General features: G+C 47.3%; 2 protein-coding genes across 14 annotated transcripts in view; both read right to left on the bottom strand.

The window, feature by feature from the left end:
- usp19 (ubiquitin specific peptidase 19) overlaps positions 1-6,996 on the bottom strand; it is a 45,543-nt gene extending 38,547 nt beyond the window's left edge. For all 13 annotated transcript variants that reach the window (XR_006085421.1, XM_042339517.1, XM_042339513.1 and 10 more), the window contains exons 1-3: positions 6,863-6,996; positions 995-1,291; positions 461-589 (exon numbers count right to left, since the gene is read on the bottom strand). Coding sequence is in view for 12 of the 13 variants with exons in the window: in XM_042339517.1 (XP_042195451.1) it covers positions 461-589; positions 995-1,133 (268 nt within the window). In the remaining variant the exon portion in view is untranslated. The remainder of the gene's footprint in view (positions 1-460; positions 590-994; positions 1,292-6,862) is intronic.
- A 4,984-nt stretch (positions 6,997-11,980) lies between these two features.
- The window catches only part of lamb2 (laminin, beta 2 (laminin S)), a 45,767-nt gene continuing 32,012 nt past the window's right edge, over positions 11,981-25,735 (bottom strand). The window contains exons 20-34 of the mRNA XM_007890390.2: positions 24,561-24,792; positions 23,360-23,523; positions 22,512-22,736; positions 21,692-21,909; positions 21,185-21,281; positions 19,998-20,370; positions 18,782-18,966; positions 17,974-18,215; positions 17,488-17,691; positions 15,812-15,956; positions 14,930-15,137; positions 14,198-14,339; positions 13,513-13,689; positions 13,108-13,267; positions 11,981-12,428 (exon numbers count right to left, since the gene is read on the bottom strand). Of these exons, the coding sequence (XP_007888581.1) occupies positions 12,292-12,428; positions 13,108-13,267; positions 13,513-13,689; positions 14,198-14,339; positions 14,930-15,137; positions 15,812-15,956; positions 17,488-17,691; positions 17,974-18,215; positions 18,782-18,966; positions 19,998-20,370; positions 21,185-21,281; positions 21,692-21,909; positions 22,512-22,736; positions 23,360-23,523; positions 24,561-24,792 (2,909 nt within the window). The 3' untranslated portion in view covers positions 11,981-12,291. The remainder of the gene's footprint in view (positions 12,429-13,107; positions 13,268-13,512; positions 13,690-14,197; positions 14,340-14,929; positions 15,138-15,811; positions 15,957-17,487; positions 17,692-17,973; positions 18,216-18,781; positions 18,967-19,997; positions 20,371-21,184; positions 21,282-21,691; positions 21,910-22,511; positions 22,737-23,359; positions 23,524-24,560; positions 24,793-25,735) is intronic.

Raw genomic sequence — 25,735 nt, 5'->3', positions numbered from 1 at the left:
GTGACTGTGTTTCACTTCAAGGGTGCCAACCAATTCAGCTTCAACTAAGTAAAGCTAGCTAATATAATACAGCCATAACAGATTAGGCAGGTACCAAGTTAATCTTTGATCTGTGCTAAATTAGCTAATCTCTGCCACAATTGGCATCTATGTTTTAGATTGGGATGGGGGGGGTCAGAAAGAACCAAAAAAAAGGCAAGTTGCTGATCATGATTAGGTGTGCCCAGTTGCAAAATGCACTCAGGCCGGCGTCAAACAGCTTGCCAATACTCACTCTCTGGGCATTATTAGTTGAGATATTGGAGGGGCGTCAGCCAGCGCCCAGGGAATTGCACCTCAGCCTGAGGCAGTGCACCAAAGTTCACATTCAGTGATTATTGACGAACACAAAGGAGGATACTTCAGTCTGGACCGAACAAGATATCTTTTGTTTGGTTCTGAGTTGTCGCTCTTCTCTCACCTGGAAGTGTAACCACGCAATCGGTGTCTGTGAAAGCTGCATCAATGTCATCGACTTTCACGGCTCCCTCTCCCAGCTTCAGCTTTACAATAACTTCATCTGCATTCTGCTTCCACTCACTGAACAGGTCTGCAGAAAGGAACACAATGGTACACCTTAAACTGTGTGTTGAGCAACTGTGCTTCGAACAGTTGTGCTGTTTTCGATATTATTTTCAATCAGTTGCATTTACAACTGCGCAGTGCCATAGGATCATTAGTGTCTACCTAAACAGGCATCGGGACTGATATAAAAAAGGCATGGAATTAGATAAAATAGCTTCTGTAGATTTAATGGGCTAACTATCATAAATATTTTGAAGGACAGAAATATTGACTCAATTTATAATAATGAGACTTGCATTTGATATAGCGCCTTAACATTGTTGAGATATCTCAAAGACTTTCACAGAATATACTGTAAAGTGAATCGACTGTATAATTTACAGGCAAAATTTCAAAACAAAATAAACTCTTTCCCAATACACTGCAGTACCTTTCTTTGGTTCACTGCTGACGGCATTCTTCCCTTCCTTATTTTCCTGGTTGACTTTGTCCTTCAGCTTCTTTTTGCTTGTAGCCTCCTCCTGATTGCGTCCCAATCTCCTCCTGCCACTTTCAGTCACGTTGGCCATTTTCAGCCACTTGGCTGACACAGGAGGTTTGTTAGTGTCACTGATCGGGTCTGGCTCAGGGTTTCGTCGTTTTTTGCCTGGCCCAGCTATTTTGGCGACTCTAAATGGATGAACAACTCTAGGACGAATGACTGGCCTGAAGATGATGAAGAGTCAGACTGCAATAAAAATCAAGTTTACGTTATTGAGCTGGCAAGTCAGAATTTGTGCAAGGTTATACAACTTTGAGCAGGGTTAAGAAACAAAAGAAATCCAATGGAAAGAGAAATTGAGAGAAGCTTTGTTAAAGACTGAATGCATGTTCTGACTGTGTCTCAACGGTAACCGCTCCTCCCCTATTGTACAAAGCAGCAAATACTTGGAAGCATTAAAGTCTAGTCAATCTGTGGGATCAGGTGGCACCATCTCAATCTGAGAACTACAGCCTTGTAAATTAATTCCAAAGTAATATTCTACATAGAAATACACATCAAAACCATCGACAGTATTTTCTTCACAATTAATAGATGAGAAACAAATGCGATCACAAAAAATAGAGTTCCTCGGACTGAAAGACATTGCAGGGCAGCATAATGCTTCTGGTCAGATGCTCTAAACAATGATATGCTGAGAAAGCATATAATTAACCTCTAACATTCAGTTCAATCAATAACTAGGAAACTTTAGGTACCTACAAATAACAGTTGTTTAAATGTTTGATGGTTCATACAGGAGATGTTTTCCTTCCACCAGCAGTACACCACTGTGGAAACACCATTTTACTAGCCTTTAGCTCACCCGGTCACACTAGTATTTTAAACGTAGTGACTGTAGTTAACAAACCACTATGGCTCCAGGATGCTCTTTGCTGCTCAATCTACCTCTCTGGAGATGAACAAACTTCACACTGCTCATTTTGATTTAAAAACCTAATATGTACGATTGCCTTCTGTTTACATCGTCACAACAGTTCAACAATGCAGCAGAACTGGTTTGAATTGGTTCTAGAATCTACCATACAATGGTGCCAGTTTAAACACCCGTATCACGCCCTTCACGTCGGAAAGAAGTCCAGATTATCCAGCAAAACCTCACAGAAGTCGTATCAATCAGGGCCATAACATTTAATATGATTTTCGCATAGTTTGAGTCACAGGCAGACGTACAAACATACAAAATCCGATTTCATCAATAATCTACACTGCACATGCGCAATTCAAGTGTTAAGTAAAGTGAGAACGCAGTAATTTGGCACTTCAGCTGGTAAGTGCGCGTGCGGTGACCAGTCAAGACTATGTTTCCTGTGATTCAATGCATCTTGACCTGTCGCTGAATGTACATTTACTGGCAAGCATTGGAATCACATTGAATTGTGGGAATTTAAGTTTTTCTGTGCATTTGACAACAGATCAAGGCTACGTTTCCTGCGATTCAATGCAGCCTGATGTTAAATCTGCATGGTTTGAAGAGCCAGGACGTCATCTCCCGCAATTCATTGCAGCCGGTAAGTGCGGGAGTAATGGAGGATTGGGGAGCAGCGTTATGAATTACGAGATGATCAACATGACAATTGCAAAGACATCTAAGTGGTTTTGATAGGAAACTCCCTGTCTGCCACATCATTCAATACTTCAATTCTCAAACAGCTATACAACTTCCAAGGGGAATTTTAAGAAAAGATAAGCTGGGAGTTGCAATGTATTTTTGTATACTGGTCAAGTGAAGTCCAGCTCAGAACAATAACAGAACAATTGGGCGTTTTGATGTCACAAGTGAGGACTGTTGAAGACATCACCTACGAATAGCAAATCAGAACATAAGGAGGAAAGTAGGAGTGCAGTACATCATATGGAACAATTTTATTTCAGGTACAGCAACAGTTGATCTGCTATTTCAGGTGAAAGATTAGTTATTTCTCCCCCCTCTCATAACACTGCACTGGCCTAGCCAAGAGGGCAGCTGTCCCCCTCCTTTGGCTTCTGCATCTGCTTCCCTGAAGGTTTGGTAGATCAAATCGGATTTTCCAGTACTGATATTTAATTATTTTCTTACCGTAAATCTGTAACAAATGTTTGCTATTGGCAGTGCACAACATGGAGTTGGTTTACTGGAAACCTGAACAAATAAATGCAACTGGATGTGGAGGAGAAAACTGAATCTGCACTTAACTGGGGACACTTTTCAAGTAGTCGGCACAGACTAGTCCAGATGGGGTGATAAGATGCTGGCACAGAAATATAACTGAAGTAATTGGGATTCATTTAAACAAGATTGGATTGGGGAAGAGGGAATGCTTTGATATATAAAAATAAACCGAGTTCTGGTCATAAACAGGAGATGTGAAAGCTTGTAGTTTAGATCGAGGGGAAACAGAACAGGCAAAAAAGGAAAGTAATTCAAACCAAAAACATGAGGAAAAAAACACTGATATCAACGTCCGACAAACAGACAGGAAAAAAAGGAATAGATAAAGTGGCCAGTCAGCCCATCAACCTTTGAATCCCAAAGCTTTACTTTTACTGTTCTCTACGACCCAAGAATCTGTCCATCATTAAACATTCCTAACGATTCTGCTTCTACAGCTTTCTGGATAGAGCTAATACTCTGTGACATCAGTCTGACTGTCTTGGTTCTGATTTAAAAGCTTTTCCTCCCACCCACTCTTATAAAAGATCCTTCTACCAAAAGGGAAGCATCATGCACCATCTAACCCATCAACTCTTTCCTTATTTTAAATATCTTTGTCAAACCACCTCTTAACCTGCTCTGCTCTAAAGAAATAAAATCTCAATCCATCCATCATCTCATCATAGCTAATCCCCGTCAAACCAGGTGTTAATCTAGTGAACCCGTCGCAGAACATCTTCCAAGGCTGGTTATTTCCTTTCTAAGATTGGGTGTCCAAAACTAAACACAGCAATCAATGTAACTGGAGTAGTTCCTCTTGATTTTATATTCCAGACCTCCTGTAATAAAGGAGAGAATCCTATCTGCCCTATTTACTGATTTCTGCACCTGCAAACTAGATTTTAATGATCTACAATCCTAGCGAGCAGCATGCCAGGTTGCATTGCCAAACCTGTTCAGTTCAGATCACCATGAGTAATGCTGTAACTGTATAGTGCTTATTAGAGCACACCTAGAATACAACATGCAGTTATGGTTAGCATGGCATAACAAGGCCATTGAGGCTTTCATTTCAAATGAGAGCAACAAAGTTGGTCCCTGCTGTTGAGAGGGGTGAGGTAAAAGAAACTAAACAGTGGTAAGGATGGACAGCGTCCCACTGCAGGATGGGATGAACATCACAAAAAAGCTCAGTGCAGAGTCTCTTTGAATGAAACATTATACATTAATGTATATGTAGAAAGAGACCAGCTAAATTAGGGCGTTTCCATTGAAAAAAGTGAGACTGAGAGGGGATACTTAATATAAGAATCATGGGAAATGTTAGCAGAATTTCTTCACCCACAAGGTTGTTCGCATGGGAAATCCTTTGCAAGACTCCATTGATGCTGCGTCAATAGAATCATTCAAAAGAGAATTTAATAAGCACCTCAGAAGTAAAAATATTAAGAGCTTGAGGGTAAGAAGAGTTATGAGTGAAATAACATGATAGAAATATTAGGACAGACAAGATCGACTGAATGGTTTCCTGTGCTGAAAATAACAACACTTTCATTTGATAACAGGAACAACTTGCATTTATATAGCGCCCTCACCCTGGGTAGTCTCCCAGAGCACTTGAGTATCAGGAATATGCCTCAAAGCACTTCAAAATTTCCTGTAAAGTGTAGTAACTGTACTTTGTAGACAAATGCGACAGGCAATTTGCACACAGCAATGTCCCACAAACAGGCATAACTGTTTAATGGGTCATTTCTGTTACGCAACTGGCTGCAACGTGTCACCCACAAAATACACACTTTACAGTGTATCCTGTGCAAGGCTTTGAAAAGTCTCCGCAACATAAGTCACTATATTAAATGATAGTATTATTTATTATTACTATGATGTGAATGTCCAATTTTATCTGGGGGATTGTTGGTCAGGACCCTCGGAGAAACTCCCTTCTCTTTTCAAATAGTGCCATTGGATCTTTAACATCCACCTGAAAAGGCAGACCAGAACTTGGTTCAATGGCTCATCCAAAGGGATGCACTTCCGACACTGCAGCATTTCCACCAGCACAACATTTTCAGAAATGTCAAGGCAAACGATGACAGAATAAGTGCTCTGAAGGGCAATTTAAGGACAGACACCAGGAAATATTTATTTGCATAAAGGAAAATCCACAGCTTGGATGGCTAACAAGAAAGAGCAACTGAGAGAGTAGGACATTGGAATAATTTTTAAAATGCTTTGATGCTCTCATAGGAAAACAGTAGAGTAGATATTCGGGGTAAGTGTCAGCTTGCTTCTGTTGGTAGCACATTTTCCTATAAAATACAGTCACTACACGTAACCGTATAACCTGTTTCAGAAGTCCTCCAGGTGGTGACTTATCAAATGTATGGATGTATTTTAATTCAGAACCAACTACTTTTATCTGTATTCGGTGCTCAGGTGCAGCCTTGAGAGGCTAGCATCCCCTCCCCCCACCACCCAAAAAACATTGTGACATAGTTATCATCAACTGCATAGAAATGACAAAGGTAAAACAACCTGCATAAACACAGTAAACCAAAGTTATTGGTCATTGCAGTGATAATCTCACATTCATACAATTTCCCAACTTCACATACAGGAAAGTGGTGGATGCAGTATACAGGATTTATAAGTACCAACTACAGCAAAAACTTGCACTTATATAGCACCCATCACATAGGATAATGTCTTGGAGCAGTTGACAGTGACAGAGTCTGGGAAATACCTCGTCTCAGTCATGCTGTCAAGAGTGGGAAACAAGTGAAATTTAAGTAAATTAAATGCCATCCTCTTCTTCAATCAATACTCTCACAGCGGTCCAAGAAAGTCTACAACAGACAGCATCCTCCAACCGCAGACGGGTTCAGTTTCTTACAAAGTGATGGATGGACAAGTAGTAACGCCGGTCTTATCAGAGTGCTGATCCCCCACTTAAAGATTAGTTTGACAAACAGACAAGATGTCACCGAAAACGATCTGACTCAAGACTCCGTAACCCCGGCATGACATCCCAACCGGTTTGAGGATCGCTCCAGATCCGCTTCACGTCGATTCCGCAGCTCGCATCCAAGTCGGGAAAGGAAGGATAAATCCTGAACTACTGCGCGAAGCTCCCCTCCCCTCCCCTCCCCGCCCCTCCCTCCCTTTATAGACTTTTGTTTACAATGTCAATGCTGAGAACTCGGATTGGTTCCAAGAGGACTAATCTCATTGCAGGGTTCACAGGGTCATCGGAAACCCGAGTGATTAAGGTCCGCCTGTCATGGTGTAGTGGCATCTGAATTTCTCTCTCTTCTTCTTCCTTCTCCTTTATATATATATATATATATACACACACATATAGAGGGAGGAGAGAGAGAGAGAGAGAGAGAGGGGGGCGGGGGGTGAAACAGAATTTTACAGGAAGAATCCCTCTTGGAAACAAAATACGGTAACAAAAAACACAAATACGTGTTTGATGTGCGTTCGTGAACAGTGCGGGTCAGTGTTTTTCTGACTCTCTCTCTCTCTATAAACACCAGTTTACACGGAGGGGTGGGGAGCAGGTGATGAGCGCCCCCCCCCCCCTCCCCCTCACACACACACACTACAGCTCACGTTACCTGAAGAGCTTTCAAACGCCGCCACCGCCAAAAAAAAACCCAGTTCGCTCCTGTGACCCTCGACGACCGACGAGACCCTTTCGGGTTTTTTCTCTCTCTCTCTCTCTCTCTCTCTCGCCCGGGGAGGGGTGTGGGGGGGCAACTTCCGAAACCCCCCCCACACACACACACAAAAACCGAGCCTCGACTCGACGCCCCAGAGTCCAGCCTCCGCTCCCTCTCTCTCTCCCCCCCACACTCTCTCTCTCTCTCTCTACCCTCCTCGTCCTCCTTCACGGTGAGGGGTGGGGGGGGGGGGTTGGTTTACACGAAGCCTCGGGCCTGCGAAACGAACCCGAACCCGAGCCCGAGGCTGAGGACAGGGCAGCAGGCCCGAGGGGTGTGAGGGGTGGAGGGGGGGAGGAATGTGTGTGTCTCTCCCTCTCTCTCTCTCTCTCTCGAGGCTACGAGGTGGCGATTGGATAGAACCCCATTGCCCTTCAGTGCGGCTCGGGAAAGCGGTCCTCCTCCTCCTCCTCCGCTCCTCCCGCCCAGTGGCCGTCCGTCAGTCAGTCAGTTCCTCTCAGAGGCGCCCGTCTGTCTGTTTGGGACACACACACAGAGAGAGAGAGCGCGCGCGAGCCGGAGACCAATCTAAACTTCCGCTCAAGGGAGCTGCTCCTCTGCGTCATTTCCTGAAGTCGTTCCGCTCCGTCAGACAGACGGCTCCTCCCCCCTCGCTCACTCGCTCCGTCTCTCTCTCTCTCTCTCCCCCGTCACGTGACGGGGGGGCGGGCGGGCGGCGGAGGTGGGTGGGCGGGGCCAAGGTGGGTGGGTCGGTGGATGGGTGGGGGCAGAGTGGATAGGCGGGGCCAGGGTGGGTAGGCGGGGCCAGGGTGGGTGGGCGGGGCCTGGTGGGTGGGGTGGGCGGGGCCAAGGTGGGGATCAGGGACGGCCGAGGTGTCGCTTCGTCGCCTCGTGCCGTTCGATACAGCGCCCCCCCCCCCGTCGCGGGTTCGAGACCCCACCCTCCAAACGCGCCCTCGTCGAGTCAATGGGGGGCGAAACGCGGCAGCCGATCGCGCACAGCGCTGTCCCGCACGAACGCTCGCGGGTTCAATCAATTGACCCATTCATTTGCGGATTTCAATTTTTTTCCTACTCACCGCAGAGTAAACAGAGGCGAGCGCGCGCGAGTGTGTGTGCGTGCGTGTGTGCGCGCCCGCGCGCACGCGTGTGGAAGTAAGGAAACTTGCCCAACGTTTCGTCCTGCCCCGGGAATCGAACCCGGGTCCTCTCGCTTGCCAGGCGAGCGCTCAAGCCACTGAGCTCAACCCGTCCATCACCGTTGCTGGAGAGTTGTCCGAACCCCAAATGAGATTTCCACGCATCCCACCTAAACACGTGGAAATTTTCGGAGATGGATTGTTGGAATGGAATGGAACGCGCACTCTCTCTCTCTCGCCGCCCCCCCCCCCCCCCCCCCCCCCCCCCGCCGCCGGAGGACCTCTCCATCCTGCTTCCCGAATTCTGGACAGTGTTAGGCGCAGGTTGGCAAGAGCCAAGGCTCGGGGGGAACCCAGAGCGCACGCTGTTGCAGTAACTGCTGGAGCCTCACGAGCCCAAACCACATAGCTTGCCATTGATTTTGCTCTCCGTCAAGCTTTCCCGTCGCTTGTCCAGTTCAAACCACCCTAACCTCCAACTCGCCTTTAAGTCTTTTCATCCAAGCTCTGACCAAGTTTGCTTTCCTCTATCTCGGCAGTAACACCTGGTTCCACCAATGTCTCAATCCCCATCACCCCACACAAGCAAAGCCGCCATCAGGTCTTGGTCACCCACAGACTATACATTTCCTTTCCTACAAGTCCCAGACAATCCAAAACGATGTCACCCAGATCCTCTGCACCAGCCTTCACAAACCCATCCTTTGCCGGTCAACTGGTTCCCTACCCCCAGACCAGCAGTGGCTTCACTCTCCCCTCTGAGTCAGAAGGTTGTGGTTTCAAGCCCCACATCAGGACATGGGAGTCACAAAGTCCAAACCAATACTTCCAATGCAGTGCTGGTGGTGTGTTGCATTGTCAGAGATGCTGTCTTTTGAATGAGACGTTAAAGTCCCTTCCAACTGTTCACGCTTTCCCCCCATAAAATAAACAGTCAATGCCCTTTCCGGTATATCCTGTGAAGCAGGTCGGGATGTCTCGATGATGTGAGAAAGTGCTATATCAGATGTAAGGATTATTATCATCAGCTTTATAGTTTACACCAAAGGTTAGGCATAATAGAATATGCAAAATTCTTTAATGCCATGTCCAGAAGGTTATCCAAACGGATTTATTCAGGTAACAGAGGCTCGGTTTGTCTCAGTGTCCAGATAAGATCCTAATCTAATTTGTCTTTCATTCTGAGATGATTTTTATTTTTATCGGACATTCACAATGAAGCTGCAAAGTGTAAATCATTTTATATGACCATAAGATTAAATATAATTCAAATGAATGGACACTCAGGAAGGAGGAGAATGGAGAGTCCTGGAACAACATTCAATTATGTGCAGATATTTCAGGTGTCCACTTACAGAGGTTTATGGACAGCACTTAAACAAATTGATTTACTGAACAATACCCTGCTGGCAAGGGATTTTTTTTCCAGTTAGTGTAACGGTTAAAAGTAATTGCAAAAAAGTCTCTCAAAATTAACCTATTTGCTAAAACTGAAAAAAAATCTGTAAATACATGAAAAACATGTTATGCATAAATCTTTAAAGGTGGAAAGACAGACGGACAAATTGTGAACAATGCAATTCCTAGAATTTATAAATAGGGATATAGAACATAAACCTGAAGAGGAGATGCTTACCTCTATAAATTGCAGTTATCAAGCGCGTTATCATGTCTGATTTTGGTCGGTGTCATAGAGAGGATGAGGGGGAATGACTGTATTTGTAGGCAAATGTGGCAGCACAATTACACACAGTAACGTCCCACAAACAGCCATGGAGTGAGCGATTTAATTTGGGGTCTTGTTGTCCAGGACGTTGGGAGAAATTACCTCCTCTTTTTGAACAGTGCTGTAGGGTCTTTAACATCCATAGCACCTATTCAAAACAGGTAAGTAGGACCTCAGTTTAATGTTGCATCTGAAGGATGGCACCTCCAACAATGCAATATACCCACAGCACTGCATTGGGATGTCAGATTAGATAATATGAATTCAAGTCCCAACGTGAGACTTGAACCCACAGCCTTCCGACTCAGAGGTGAGTCAAGCTAAATCATTAATTATAAGTGGGGAACAATTATATTGGCTTCACTTGGAGTTACATACAGCATAAAATCATGCCATTTGGCCCAAATATTCCATTTATACTTGGGTTCTACCCTTCTTAATGCTCACTCCCTTACTCTTCTATTCTCTTCTTCCTCACGTATGCATGCAGTTTTCTCTGAAATAAATCAATGCTTTCTGTTTCAAATTCCGGGAGTGAATTCCACATTCTCACTACCCTCTGCCCAAAGAAATTCCTGTAGCAATAACAAGCCCAAGTCGGGATGTGAGGAAAAAAACATAAACTGTTATAATTTGTGTCAGTGTTTAAGGGCATCTCACACAACTGAAGATAATGCAGAGACAGACACTCAATCAAACGAACATCTTATGAAGTTCCGCCATCAGAAAAGGGTGCCAAACCAAATCAGAAATGCATCTGCAAGCTACACTGTCATCTCTACAAGGATGAAGTCATGAAAGAATTAAAACTTCCGCACGTTAGAAGTTGGGGGTTATTCATTGACACTTCAGCTCTAGTTGTCCGGTAAGGGACATGAAACCCAAGATAATTAATTATTAGAATTTGTGATCCTGATGATTCTTTTGAAAGGGGGTTCAGAACGATGGCGATTTTTCCAACACAGAGATATCTTCGCAATAATGGTTGACAGGTAATCCCGAAATAACCCAGAGCATTGTAATCACTCTTACTATCTAATCCTCAGACAAATTATTGCCACCTTTAACTACTCTTCTGAAACCCATTTCACGCAAACAAAAAAACTAGTCAAGCAATAAGTAGATGCAGTGCTCCACGTTCAAGGGCCATTCAAGTGCGTTTTTATTTATTTATTAAATTGCAATTTTTTCTGTGTGTTTTCCAATATCAGGCGGAAGAGGTGCGATGATGCTCGGTTGAAAAATTCTTCACAGATTCGGTTAACAAAACCGAATGAACTATTTTTCTCGGGGTCTGGGTATGGTGCACGCATCGGAAAATTGTGAATCTACTTGTGGGCATGCAGTGCATCAATAGCAACCTCACACAGTTGCAAGCAATTGGATTTTATTCATCTACAATAACTCATCATTTCTAATCGTTGTGCAATATCAAATTAGGGATAGAAAACGTCACACAGAGAGAGAGAGAGAGAGAGAGAGAGAGATAGAGAGAGAGACAGGAAATTAAAGCCTTGGAGAGGAAAAGAGGTTCAGGGAGAGAAAGAGAAAGAGTCCGGAAGTGATAAACAGAGATGGAAGGAGGTGAAGGCAGAGAATCTACAGCAAAAAGGCAGAGTGAGAGTTGGGCAAAGCACAGTGCAGTACTAATACTGACAGGACAACAACTCCTGATTGAAGAATTTTTAGGCAGAGCTGTAGCCAATTTGTATTTTGTGTGCTAATTTGCCCACTTACAAGTGAACGTCATTTATTGAGACATCCTTCTGACACGAAAGGCGCTATACCAAATGCAGTGATTAATAATAATTTTTATTATGGGGCATGGTTTGCTTATCTGCAAGGAGACGTATTGCCCCCAATTGGTCTGGGAAATCACTTCTCTATTGAATCAATTGTTAGTCGCTGGATTATTTGCTCGAGTTTTTGATGATCCAAAATAATTCCCAATTTTAACATCATTTATCTGGATATGCTGTGTCGATTTTTTTGTGGGGAGGAGGGATTATTACCCCAGCAAGCTAGGGTTCTTACTTACTGATAGGTAAACAGAGGCGTGGTTGGATTAAGGAAACTTGCCTAACGTTTCACCCCGCTTGGGATTCGAACCCAGGTCCTCTCACTTACGAGACAAACACACGAACCTCTACGCGATGGGACTTCACTAAGACACTTTTCTCGCTTGTATGTGTTAAAAGTTGCTTCACTTGAGAAACTGGTGAAGGGCTACAGCCCAAAGTGCAGATCGCCGCTCACACGGAAAAGAGCACGAGAGAAGACTGGATAAGTCAAGGTACAGGCAAACAATGGATAAACCGCAGGAAAATCTGTATTACGTAAGCAAAATCTGCACACAATTTCAGCACACCGGACTGATTCTGAATGATAGCCATACCCCATGTAATATTTGGGTGATTTAATATCCTTTCGGCTTTCCTAAGGGTTTGAACGCAAGAGCTACTACAAGTGCTTATTTGTGTCATTTGGCATTTGTCCATTTACTGGCAGGTGTTGTAGATTTGGATCTGCAGGTTAATGGCTTTCAAGATGCTCTTCATCTTCTCTTCTAGTTTGTCCAACTGCTGGGCTTTCCCCTCCAGAACGTGTTCGTTCACTACGTACTGCCGTTCAAGCACTGTTCGGGGCAAAAGGAAATCCGCAGTTAGCGTCTCGGTGTCAAAGAAAGACTGCACCGAAATTATAAATTATAAATTATAAATTGTAATTATAAATTATAAATTGTAAAGAGAGCCCTTTACTGTACTGAGATGTGTTACATTTCTGTATCAGCCAGGCTGTGGCTTCTGAGTGAGATTGGCAATTTAGTGCCAAATTAAACGGGGGTTTAATTTGCGCTGAACTAAACCCATTTCCAATTTAATACTTACAACTAGCAGACTGTTGCGACTATCAGATTGCACTGCATTCAACCCATTGCATTTTCCCAAAGATGGAAGGTTATTTTTTTTTAAAGGGTATTAATCCCTCCCTACAAAAAAATGTGGTCACTCAATCCACAACTGTTTGTGGGACATTGCTGTGTGTAATTGACTGCCGCCTTTCACCCACAAAATACGGCCAATCAATGCACTTTAATACATTCTGTGAAGCGCTTTCAGACGACTCAATGACGTGATAAGGTGCTCTATCAAATGCAAGGATTATTATTATTATTATTATTACTGTTATTATTATAAGGTTAGGTTGCGAGCCCATTGCACTGTTCCAATGTCCTCCAAGAACTTTCTTATTGGCAAATCACTTTTGTAGGTTACACTTCTGTGGCATCGTGTCACCTGGTACATTTCTCTTACCATTCAACCTCTCCAGCTTGTTTTGTGCATCTCTCAGGAGTTGTCTTGCTTCGTCTCTAAGTTGTTCCGCTTTACGTTTGGCGTCAATAATCGTGCTGGCCTTTCGGTCTATGAGACCTTGCACCATTTTGTATTTGTCTATGAGCTGCCCGTCTAATATCTGATAACAGAATCACGGACAAATTACGTTTTGCAGCACATTAGTCAGATAAATTTCAACCTGGATACGTTAACCATCCAATTGTCTCTGTTGCACGCATTCGCAGCCAATTGCGCACATATTTTGTCTACAAAACACAGCCACAACCGTGTTACAGTGAAGCTTTTTGAGATGTCTCAACGACGTGATAAGGCGCTATGTCAAATGCAAGGATTATTATTATTATTATTATTATTATTCTGTACCTGCTTAGCCTCGTTGGCCTTATCTTGGGCCACTGAAGCCGTTTCCTCTGCTCTTGACGCCGCCAGGCTATTATTGGCACGTTTCATCTTCAGCATATCGATCCTGCCATCCAGCCGTGCCAGCTGGTCCATGGCATTGTTCAGGTTCCTCTCTGCGTTCGCCGTGTCAGTCTGTATCTAAAAGCGGGCGGGTGGGGAAGCAGAGTCGTTACTACTGTATCGCTTGGATGGTGCGATCAGAAGGTTGGCCGGTTGACTACCACTACCTACCACTACCCTCACCGCCCTCCACCCCTCCTGATCCCAAACACCCGCTCGGGTGCAGATCCCTGAGCGTCCAGCCCCTTGGGACGTCCGCCTGACGTGAAAGGCGCTGTACGAAGGTCAAATGTGGTCGTTGGTCAATGTCGCGAATGGTTGGTTCATCTGCCTGAGGAACTAGGAGCCTGGAGAGGAGCAGGTAAGGGAGCTCTTGTGGTGGGTGCAATATTGGTTTACCCGATATGTTGGTTGCGGTCCCTGATAAAGTCGATTGGGTTTGTTCGCAGCTACACTTGGTGTCCGCTGTTCCTTCCAGTCACCTCCAACACTGGGTCCTTTCGTGATCTCAACTGGCTCGAGCTTGGCTGGCCTGATTCTGGTTTACTCTGCGCCCACCTCCCTCCTCTTTCTCCCCAGTTCTCACCCCGCTCAGCGTCCGCTCGGTCTCCTCGATGTCCCCCGCCGCCCGGCGGATTGCATCCTCCGCCGCGTGTTGTGCACGGCGTGCGTCCTCCAGGGCTTGCTTCACGGCCTCAGCCGTGTTCTTCACGTTCTCCGCACGGTTCCTTGCGAATCAATAAAAAAAAACACTCTACATCTTCAAGCAGACTAAAACGGACAAGTCCCTCACCCGGGGTCACTCCCCCCCTCCCCTACCCACCCCCCCACCACCCCTCTCTCTTTGCCTCCATCAAGGCCGTCTCGAGATCTTCCTCTTCGACCGTGCCTTCGGTCATCCCACCTCCCCACTCTCCATCCCTCATTAGCGCTCCACGCTATGGCTCCAAATATCAGTCCTATGGAACTCATTACTATGTACGTCCCTCAATCCTTTATTCCTCCCACAATCTGCAAGCCTCGAAACTCAAACTTCACATTGGGTTAACGCCAGTTAAACTTATTCGGATTTCCTTCCTACTTTTTTTCCGCCGGGCGCAATTCGCTGCCGCGTTTCGCCCGCATAATAAACATTCGATTCACTTTACAGCGTATCCTGTGAGGGCGCTTTGAGACGTCTCAACAACGCGATAAGGCGCTGTTTCGAATGCACGGATTATTATTATAACTACGGTGAAGGTCCTGCACTATGGCCCTTGCATTTGTTCCGCGCCTCTCAGCAAAACCAGGTCAGAACCATTCTATATTTATACTCTACCGGGCCCTTCTTGCATCCTGGAGAAGTTGCTCAGCTTTCCTGACGTCACCAGCAGTCTGATCAAGAATGGCATCCACGTTAGACAAGCTGTTCACTTTGTCTTTTATCTCCTCCGCAAGGTAGCGGATCTGCTGAGGGGACGCAGGGATCGAGAGCTCCAACACCCGACTGGCGACCATTTCGATACTGTCTGGGTCTGCACCCTCCTCTGCAGGGAAGGCGAGAGAGAGAAAAAAAAATACATTGATTTGAGTAACTGAGAAGGGTTTGATTTTCTTCAATCGTTCATTCATTCCCCAATAAATGGTCATCTCGCACTCGAAAAGGATTTTGTGCAAAACAACAGAACTACTGTTTCGTCGCTTCCAAATATTCACCCTTAACACAGAAGATTACATGATTATATGTGTATAATAGTCGTAGGGAAATGTTACTGACAAATGGAAATGAGGAACAGAAAATATCGAATACGTTCGCACTCTTTGGAACTCCATAACACAGTCCCTTCACCTTGCCCCTTCCCTTGCCTCCTTCAAGGCCCATCTCAAGACCCTTCCTCTTCAACCGCGCCATTGGTCACTCTCCTATCCCCCACCCCCCACCCTCCCTGCCCTCTACCCCTCACAGCGCCTTGGGACGTCCTCCCAATGTGAAAGGTACTCTATAAATGGAATCTTGTTGTTGTTGATCCCAACCCCCAGCTCGGGTATACATCCTTGACTGTCCAACGCCTTGGGACAGTGAAAGGCTCTATACGATTTGTTATCGCTGTTGAAAGTGGCATCCAAATAAATTTCCAGGAGGTTAGCCTGCAATATACGTGGTGTTCGTTTATGAGCTGCACGCGTAAGGGACACTTCCTGACCAACCAATCCTGCTTACGTGTGAGAAAGTCTCGGATTTGCTGGATGAGATCACGCAGCTCTTTGTTCGAGCGATTGATGCGATCCTTGGTGTCGTTGGCTTTGTCCAGGGTGGCCTGGGCTTTTCGTTTTGCTTCGTTTGCTTTTAGTTTAGCTTCGGCAACCTGCCAGGAACAACAGGCCGTTCACAGTTTAGCTGCATAACACACAATCAATTCACTTCACGGTATATACTGCGAAGCGTTTTGAGACGTCTCGAAGACGTGATAAGGAGCTCTATCAAATGCAAGGATTATTATAAACTCTGTACTTGGCTCGTGACTTTCAGAACGTCGCAACGTACCGACACAAAACTAACTGCCGACTGCATTTTATTACATTGTGAACTATTTGGGAGCGTTTGAGTATTTCTCCTCCTTAACCACTCTGACTGACTTGTGAAGGCCACGACACAGGGTGAATCAGTAGTCCTGACTCACAGAGGTTTGAATGATTAATTGTGTTCTATCTTTTAAGACAACGTTGGTAGAAAGTGTGCAGCTGTCAAAGGAGTCTTTCATCGAGTTCGTGAAAGTTTTTGTCACCGAGTTGACAAAAAAAAACTGTGTGTAAATCCTTTCATGCCGTTTGAACATTTTTTACAGACCCAGGATTAAGGATTCACACGGTTATAAATGCAAGTAGTTGTTATTGTATGTTGCGTTATTACTACATCGAAGTCAAATTCGGGCATTAAACATACAACCAACAACCACAACCTGAGATACAGCACCACTTAAATGAGGAAAAAAAAATATTCTTATTATTCCGGACTGATAGCGTGCCTGAGATTAAACCTCGACAGAGCCTGATACCCAAAGGCATTTCCATTTCCCATAACAGCCATCACCCCTGGGTTCTTAAAAGCGAGATTGTTATTCAGAGCTGAAGGTATTTTTGTGCTTTTTGGTGACTGTTTTGAGACTCCTCCAAATTTCACACCGTGGAGTCCTGTAGCTCAATGGTTAGAGCACTCGCTTTGCAAGTGAGAGACCTGAGTTCAATTCCAGGCAGAGGACGAAACCTCGGGCAAGTTTCCTTACTCCACACAGAGCCTAATAATAATCCCTCCAAAACCAAAAACAATAATAAATTGGTCATTTTCAATCCACGACTGTCTGTGGGACATTGCTGTGCGCAATTGGCTGCCGCGTTCGCCCACAAATATACAGTCAATTCACTTTACAGTGTGTTCTGTGAAGCGCTTTGGGACGTCCTCCCGACGTGAAAAGCGCTATATCAAATGCAAGGATTATTATTATTATTATCCTTGCAGGAGGGGAAGTCGATGTTACGTTACGATTAAATTAATCCAAACTTGAGACTGAGTCACGTTTGTTCAGGTTTCTGCTAATCTGGAGCCCGATGTTTATTTCAACCGAACTCGTAATTTAATTTGTTCCCAGAAGGTCCAAGGGCTTGCAGATTTGGTTCAATATCAGTAAAATACAGTGAGATATATGCATCTCTGATTCTAAAGTGCTCACAACAAGACTATATTATGCAAAGAGCTTTGAGACGTCTTGAGGACCTGATAAGGCGCTCGCTATATCAGTTTCTTGTGCCCTAAATCCCGAAGTTCTGATCCATTACTTAACGGAACAGCACGCTACATGATTATTTCGCCCCGAAACATGCTGGGCGTCACGAGCTCACCTTCTGGAACAATTCCTCCACCTCGTTCATGGCTTTCTGGAGCTCCTCCTCCGATTGCTGAGCTCGATCGAGAGCGGTATCAGCCACGGCAACGGCGCCGTTGCAGTTAATCCCTCCACAGTGTCTCGAGCCATCGTCTTCCCGACATCCCGCTCCGCCACAAGGGCTCTCTATGCAGAGCAGATTTCCAGGAGCGCCACAGACCTGCGTGAACGAAGCACGTGGGCGGGTGGGTTGAGGGAAGAAAGTCCCAGAGTTTCGGGGAGCGGAGGCTGAAGATACGGCCACCGATGGTGGAGCGGAGGAAATTATATATATGTGTGTATATCCCAGCTCAGCATCGTCCTCGGCCACTATCAAGGGTTCTGGAACGCTACCGAGTGAGGGACGCGATATAAATGCAAGTTATTCAAACCGTATTTATTTTGCATTTTTTATCTTCACACCCACCACCCCCCGCAATCGAGGAAGGTAGAACTCACTGACCTTCTCGTTAATCTTCTTCAGATTGAGTGTTTGCACTTTGGCGGACAGGTCGTTGAGGGCGCGCCTGTTAGCAGCGTTCTTGCGGTTAAACTCGTCCTTTCGGGCTCTCATCACCAGCTCGGTCCGGCGCCGGGTGTCGGCCGATTCGCCGACAATGCTGGGGAAGGTCACGGTGGACCCGTTCACTCTGCGCTCTGCCTGACACGACTGGTTGTGGGAGCCCAGGATACTGTCGTAAGCGCCTGCCGGCAAAGGAAGGGAAGGTCGCTTGACTAGGGATGATCTTAACTCTTTCTTCGCAAACCCTCCCAAGGAACTGATGCACAAACACGGCCCGAGATAATTGGAGACTCGTACCAGACCCACGTTTAATATCAGGAATTTAGGGGATGGATCAATGTGAACGTAAGAACGTAAGAAAATAACGGTTTGAGACATCTCGGAGATGGGATAAGGCGCTATATCAACTGCAAGGATTATTATTATTATAAGAACATAAGAAATTGCTCAGCAAAAGAAGACTAACATCCATTTAGTTTGCCTTCCACCATCCTGGCGGTCACTTGACACACTGTGTCCCAAACTGTATACTGTATCCCCAAGATATCGTCCACAAAATCTACAGTCACTTCACTTTACTGTATATCCTGCGAAGCGCTTTGAGACGTTCTCGAAGACGTGATAAGGCGCCGCATCAAATGCAAGGGTTATTTTTATTATTGTGTTATTTTCTAGCAGAGATCCACCCGATCTGTTCTCGAAAGGTGCCTCGGCTGGTCTGCCTGGCAAAAGCAGGAGGAGCTCTTACCCAGGAAGTTGGAGTGTTTGAGGACATCGAGTTGGCGGTCGAGCTCCTTGGCAGAGTGGTTCACCGCTCGCGCCTCACGCTCCAGGTTATTCAGATCGTTGTTGGCTTTGCTGTTCTGGTCCTGGGCCTCTGTTAGGTCGGCCTCCAGTTTGGTCAGCGTGTCCGTGGTCTCGGAGATTTTGTCCCTGTTGGAAAACGAGCGAGATTCTCCATTATTCCTCTTCATGTGCGAACCCAGTGATTTGTTGATGATAATAATAATAATAATCCTTGCATTTGATACGGCGCCTTATCACGTCTTCGAGACGTCTCAAAGCGCTTCGCAGGATACGCTGTAAAGTGAATTGACCGTAGGATTTTCGTTGGCGAAACATAGCAGCCAATTGCGCACGAGCAGTGTCCCAGTGGTGGACTGAAGTGACCAAATTATTATTTTCTTATTATTTTATTTTGGACATGTTATTATGAAAACCCCCCCCTGATAAGCGATCGCCAATCGACTCACAACCGGGTTCCTACTTACTGCTCGACAAACAGAGGTGCGTGGAATACGGAAATTTGCCTAACCTTTCGCCCTGAACGTTTGAACGGTTCGGATTTACAGGGCAGAAGATGACTATTTGGCTCATCGTGACAGCACCGGCTCTTTGAAAAGCAAATCTATTCAGTCCCATTTCCCTCTCGTTTCTCCCTGCAAATGACTTCTGTTCACACATCAATCCAGTCCCTCTAGAAAGCGACGATGGATTCTGCCACCACTTCTCCCGGCGGAGCATGACGTACCCTAACGTCCAATCGTGGGGTAATTTCCAGCAGAGCTCAATGACAGTAGTGGAAATCCTGACAATTTGCCCCCTCTCTCCAGCCCAAAGTCACTGAGCTGAATTGGAGGCCCCTTAAAAGTCCGCAGCTGAGATCGTGTAACTCTGGGCAGATTCCAACCTGTTCGCCTACAAAGTACAGTCATTCCACTGCGCCTTTGAGATGAAGCACTTTAAGATGTGCTCCTGACTTGAAAGTGCTCCAGGATTCTGCCCTACCTGAGGGACGCTATACCAATGCAAGTGATCGTTTTTGAAAGGCCGAATACCAAATACAAGGATTATTACGGCAGCGGTGTTACAGCGGGGGGATGGACAGGAGCGCTGTGGGCCCAGTTCTTTCCAACCTCTCGGCTCACGGCGCGAAAGACGTGGACACAAAGAGCTTCCCTCACCGCAGGTCAGCAATGAGGTTCATGAGCTGGGTCACAGCCACTGCCGTGGCGTTTCGGCCAGTCACGATTCTCCGAGCCTCCGTCAGCTTCTCCTCCAGGACGCGGAAGTTGTCCCCGTACACTCCGCTGACTCCGCTGACCCGGATCTCCCTGGCTCGTTCGATCAGAATCCTGGTCTGCGCCGACAGATCCTGGACAACCCGGTCCCAGTCTCCGAAGCACTGGTGGCAAGGGTGACAGTCGGGGAACTCTCCAGAGAAGCCTCTGGCGCATTGGTCGCAGCGCACTCCGGACACGCCTTGACGGCACACGCAGTGACCGCTCCCTCGGTCGCACTGGTTGGTCTCGATGCCCTGTTGGTCGCAGTCACACACTGAGAAGGGAAACAGCAGATAAAAATAAATTAGCACCAGATTTTGCAGAAACATCAGAATGTCTGTCTGTCTGTCTGTCTGTCTGTCTGTCTGTCTGTCTGTCTGTCTGTCTGTCTGTCTGTCTGTCTGTCTGTCTGTCTGTCTGTCTGTCTGTCTGTCTGTCTGTCTGTCTGTCTGTCTGTCTGTCCGAGTGTCTGTCTGTCTGTCTGTCTGTCTGTCTGTCTGTCTGTCTGTCTGTCTGTCTGTCTGTCTGTCTGTCTGTCTGTCTGTCTGTCTGTCTGTCTGTCTGTCTGTCTGTCTGTCTGTCTGTCTGTCTGTCTGTCTGTCTGTCTGTCTGTCTGTCTGTCTGTCTGTCTGTCTGTCTGTCTGTCTGTCTGTCTGTCTGTCTGTCTGTCTGTCTGTCTGTCTGTCTGTCTGTCTATATTTTGTGGGTGAAATGCGGCAGCCAATTGCGCACAGCAGCGTCCCCACGGTATCGGGCGTGTGGGCGGAGTAAGGAAACTTGCCCAAGGTCTCGACCTGCCGGGAATCGAACCCAGGTCTCTCGCTTGCGAGCTCCAGGTCTATCTATCCTATCAGCTTCTCTTCCCCCCGCCCTGTGGAACTCCATCCCACAGTCCCTTCACCTCGTTCCCTCCCTCGCCTCCTTCAAAGCACGTCTCAAGACTCTCCTCTTCGACCGCACCTTCGGTCACCTCCGTCCCTCCTGATCCCACCGCCCCCCACTCCCGTTCGGGTCTATCTAACTCGACGTGAAAGGCGCTGCACAAACATAATTTGTCGTCGTCGTTGTTGTTGCAGGTTGACGCTCACCTCGACACTGTGTATTTGGGTCTCCCCAGTAATTCTCTTGGCAATCCGTACAGGTTTGTCCTCCAAAGCCGGGATGGCACAGGCACTGACCCGTGAACTGCAACCAAGTGACACACACGCACACGCACACACACCGTCATATTACCCATCAGAGCCCAAACACTGCACGCACAGCCGACCCTCGCGGCTCCCGTCGTTCTCGCAGCCGCATTGCGTTGGGGAAAAAGGGGACATTCTCGGCGGCCGGTCGCTGGAAGGAGGGACACCTTTGCTCTAGCGATAACACAGTTGGGCTTCCAGACAATCGAGCCGTTTTGATCGCAAATACAGAGCAAAGAAGAAAAAAAACGGTTTTCACTGAAGCGTAAAAACCCTTCACCGTCTGCCCGGCGGGTGGTACGGATGGTAACTTTTTTTTAAGCCTCACGGGGACGGCGCGGGCGGGTGGGAGGGTGGGTGGGTGGGTTGGGATGGGTTCAGGGTTTCCCGCCCAGTCGGAGGACTTACCTCGTTGCAGGTCGGACCGAAGGAGTTGACGGGGCTGCATTGGCACGGCAGGCAACCACCTCCGCTGGCCAGTTTCCAGTGGTTGGCGGTGCAGCGGTCGCAGTTCTGCCCCATCACGTTGGGCAAACAGGAGCACTGGCCTGTCAGCGGGTCACAGGTACACCTGTCCCTCGACGCGCAGTGTCTGTGGTCGGTGCCCAGCTGGTTACAGGCACACTCTGCAAAACCCCAACCCCCCCCACCGCCACCCACCACCCACCCACCCACCCGACAAAGGGCGAAAAAAAAAACACACACACCAACTCGGTGAGAAATTAACCGACGCCGTAACACTTCATAATAATAATAACGATAATTAACGCTCGCATTTGACACGGCGCCTCATCACCGTCTTCGACCCGTCGCAAAGCGCTTCGCGGGACACACCGTCAAGTTTTGTGGGCGAAACACGGCAGACAATTGCGCACGGCAGCGTTCATCACCCCCCCCCCCCACCCCACCCGTCCACGCAAACGGTCGAGGATTCAAGTGACGAAATTATTATTATTTTCTTTTGAAGGGATTATTATCCCCCGGAAACCGATCCGCCAATCGACTAACCAACCGGGTTCCTACTTGCTGCCGGGTAAACAGAGGCGCGTGGCGTGGAGGGAGGAAACTTGCCCGAGGTTTCGCCCCGCCCGGGAATCGAACCCAGGTCTCTTCGCTTGCGAGGCGAGGGCTCTAACCACCGAGCGACAGGACTCCACCGATGAATTCCGAAGGCGAGTAGCCTCGATAGGGCAAATCGTTCGGGAAACGGATGCGCTCTCGAGCTGACCTCTGCAATTCCTTCGAGACGCTTGACCGAAGTAGCCCAGTTTGCAGCGCTCACATTGAAGGCCCTCCGTGTTGTACAAACACTTGAGGCACTGGCCTGTCTGCCGGGAACACGATCCGGGTTGGCTGACGTCAATGTTGCGGTTACACTGGCACGGAAGGCATTTGCCGCCTCGCTGGGAAGGGTTTCCATAGTGACCCGACGCACACTCTTCGCAACGGGAACCTGCCCAGAAACGAGAGCCGTTGTCGAGCTTCGATCATGATAATAAATAATAATAATAACAGTCCCAATGTTGTGGGCGAAACGCGGCAGCCAATTGCGCACAGCGGCGTCCCCCAAAAAAACTGTCGTGGATTGAGTGACCAAATTATTATATTTTTTGGAAGGGATTATTACCCTCAGAAAAGTGGGACTAATAGCCAATCGACTAACAAACTGGGTTCCTGCGTACGGTTAGCAAACAGAGGTTGCAGAGTAAGGAAACTTGCTCAATGTTTCGCCCTTGCGCAAATCAGTGTCCCACGGACAATCGTGGATTGAAGTGACCAAATTATTATCATTATTATTATTTTTTTGAAGGAATTATTACTTCCGGAAAAGCGATCCGCCAATCGACTAATAATCGGGCGCCTATTGGGTAAACAGAGGCACGTGTGTGTGTGTGTGTGTGTGTGTGTGTGGAGTAAGGAAACGTGCCCAACATTTCGCCCTGCCTGGTCGGGAATCGAACCCAGGTCCTCTCGCTTGCGATGTGAGAGCTCTAACCACTGGACCCCACGTAAATGTAAGACGAGCATTAAGATAGGCCTCAGTCTCGCCACACGCCTCCCTTCACTTTGTCCTACCTGTGTACCCCTGGTTGCAGTTGCAGATAATCTGCCTTGTCCTGTGCTCTTGGTAACACGAGGCAGCAAAATGTCGGCCACTGGTGGGTCCATCAGGACACGGACAGGGACGGCAATGGTCCCCGGAGCCAAGCACCGGGTTTCCGTAGTAACCGGCTACGCATCTGTGTGACGGGAAGGAGGAAACCCAATTCATATTAACACGTCTGTAACGCAGCTGGTGTGAACGCAATGGCGCACACTCTAGCGGACTCCACGCAGAATTTCAATTTCCCTCCTCAATATTAAACAGGTCACACGATGGCGGCGCAAGCGCAGCCGTTTGTTCGGAGGACGGGCATTCCGCGGTTCTTTACGTCCCCCAATTTCTCCGCGTAACATTCGGCGACGGATAGACAGAGACGTCTTAAGAGTTAGGAAACGGATCGGGACAGAGAGATGGAAAATGGTGGGAAGTGTTTCACCAAACAGCCACTGGAGGGAGCAGGTGACCAAAGATTGGCGTCCGAAGTCATAAAAAGATGGTTAACGACTCAAGATTCTGTTGATGCACCAATTCGGCAGAGTTAGGACGGTGTGCGATTGAGGAAAGCACCTTAAGTCCAGGTGCAATTCAACAGCAAGCGTGCTGAACCGTCTCAAACAGGGAAACCGACAGACAGAGTGTTGTGCGAGTGGGAAGCTCAGTGGGGACTGACTGACTGGCAGGTTGGAGGCCGATTGGATCAAAGGGCTTCCTTCGCCCGAATCTCACGTGGTCTTACGTGACGGGCGGACAGGCAGTCAAAGAGGCGGTTTGCCCACGGACAAAAAAAGACCCACGAGGACAAAAGACTGAAATGTCGATCCAGTTCCCACACCAGATGGGCTCCCAATCCACCTGGGAACCAAGGCAGCCCAACCGAACAAAGCCACACGGCTTATCTTCCTTTTTTGAGCTGTTCCGAGTGAGATTGTTACTTAAAAGAGATTACTTTCGAGGAGGGACGTTTTAAGGAGAGCTGTTTTGCTTTTCCGGTTGTACCACTGGGTTAATTACCTCCCTCGGGAGATGAGATCAAGCTATAATAATAATAATAATAATCCTTCCATTTGATAGAGCGCCTTTAGCATGATTCTCCATGATACTCTCCCAAGTGTGTCTGCCTCCTCTGTGCCCGCGACTATTACTCTGCAGGAAATGGTCTGGTTCTGAGGTTACCTCTCGCAGTTTGGCCCCACGGTGTTGCTTCGGCAGTTGAGGCAAGCGCCCGTTAGCTGCTCGCACGCCTCCGTGTGCCCGTTGCAGTGACACGGGCGACAGGCTGGGAAACCCCAGTGTCCGGGCTGACATTTGCTGCACTGAATCCCGAAGGCTCCCGGCCGGCACTGACACTGGCCGCTGAAGGGGTCGCAGGACGTGCTGTATGATCCCTCTGAGCTGCATCTGCAGGCTGAGAGCAAAGGTCTCGGTTAGTCCGAGAGGCAAAGGGTTACACAGCAGGGTTCACAGCATCGCCACCCGTGCAGTCATAATAATAGCACTATTACTAATAATCCTTGCGTTCGATACAGCGCCTTATCACGTCTTCCGGTCGTTTCAAAGTGCTTCGCAGATTATACTGTAAAGTGAAGTGAGTGTAGGTGCAATACAACATAATAATAATCCCTCCAAAAACCAAAAAAAAAAACAATAATAAATTGTTCATTTTCAATCTACGACTGTTTGTGGGACATTGCTGTGCGCAATTGGCTGCCGCGTTCGCCCACAAATATACAGTCAATTCACTCTACAGTGTGTTCTGTGAAGCGCTTTGGGACGTCTTCCCGAAGTGAAAAGCACTATATCAAATGCAAGGATTATTATTATTATTATTATTATTATTATTATTATTATAACATCAACGACAACAAACAAGAGAGTGCTACCACTGGGCCAAGCTGAGTTATATATTACTGTGCGTAAACTGCGTGGGAATCCCGAAGGTGCCGACATGCCGGGGGTAGCTTTCCGTGGGCGCTGGGTGCTCTCCAGGGCATCACCCAAGCGGCCGTTGCCACGTGCTGATGGCTGGGCTCGCAGCCGAGCCTGATCGAAGCTTATAAACCTCCGCAAAGACCTCCACACATGACCTGCTACGATTAGAAAAAGCCGGGGGTTTCGATCGCTGCTCCCCCACCCCCCGTGTGGCCGCTTCGTGAAACAACGGGAACAACGGCGTTCCCACAGGGTTCACCGGCCAGGGATCAGGAGCAGGGCGTCAGATGACGTCACCTTTCCATCCTCTAGCCCAAGGCCACTGAGGTCACCAACTATCACCCCTATTGACATCAGGTACTCAGCACCAATGGAGACCGTACCTGGGACATCTCAACAACAACAACAACTTGCACTTG

This window comes from Callorhinchus milii, unplaced genomic scaffold, assembly GCF_018977255.1.
Source record: "Callorhinchus milii isolate IMCB2004 unplaced genomic scaffold, IMCB_Cmil_1.0 Scaffold12, whole genome shotgun sequence".
In the NCBI taxonomy this organism is placed as follows: domain Eukaryota; kingdom Metazoa; phylum Chordata; class Chondrichthyes; order Chimaeriformes; family Callorhinchidae; genus Callorhinchus; species Callorhinchus milii.
Note: the sequence above shows the minus strand (reverse complement) of the source record. Positions and strands in the feature narration are given on the sequence as shown.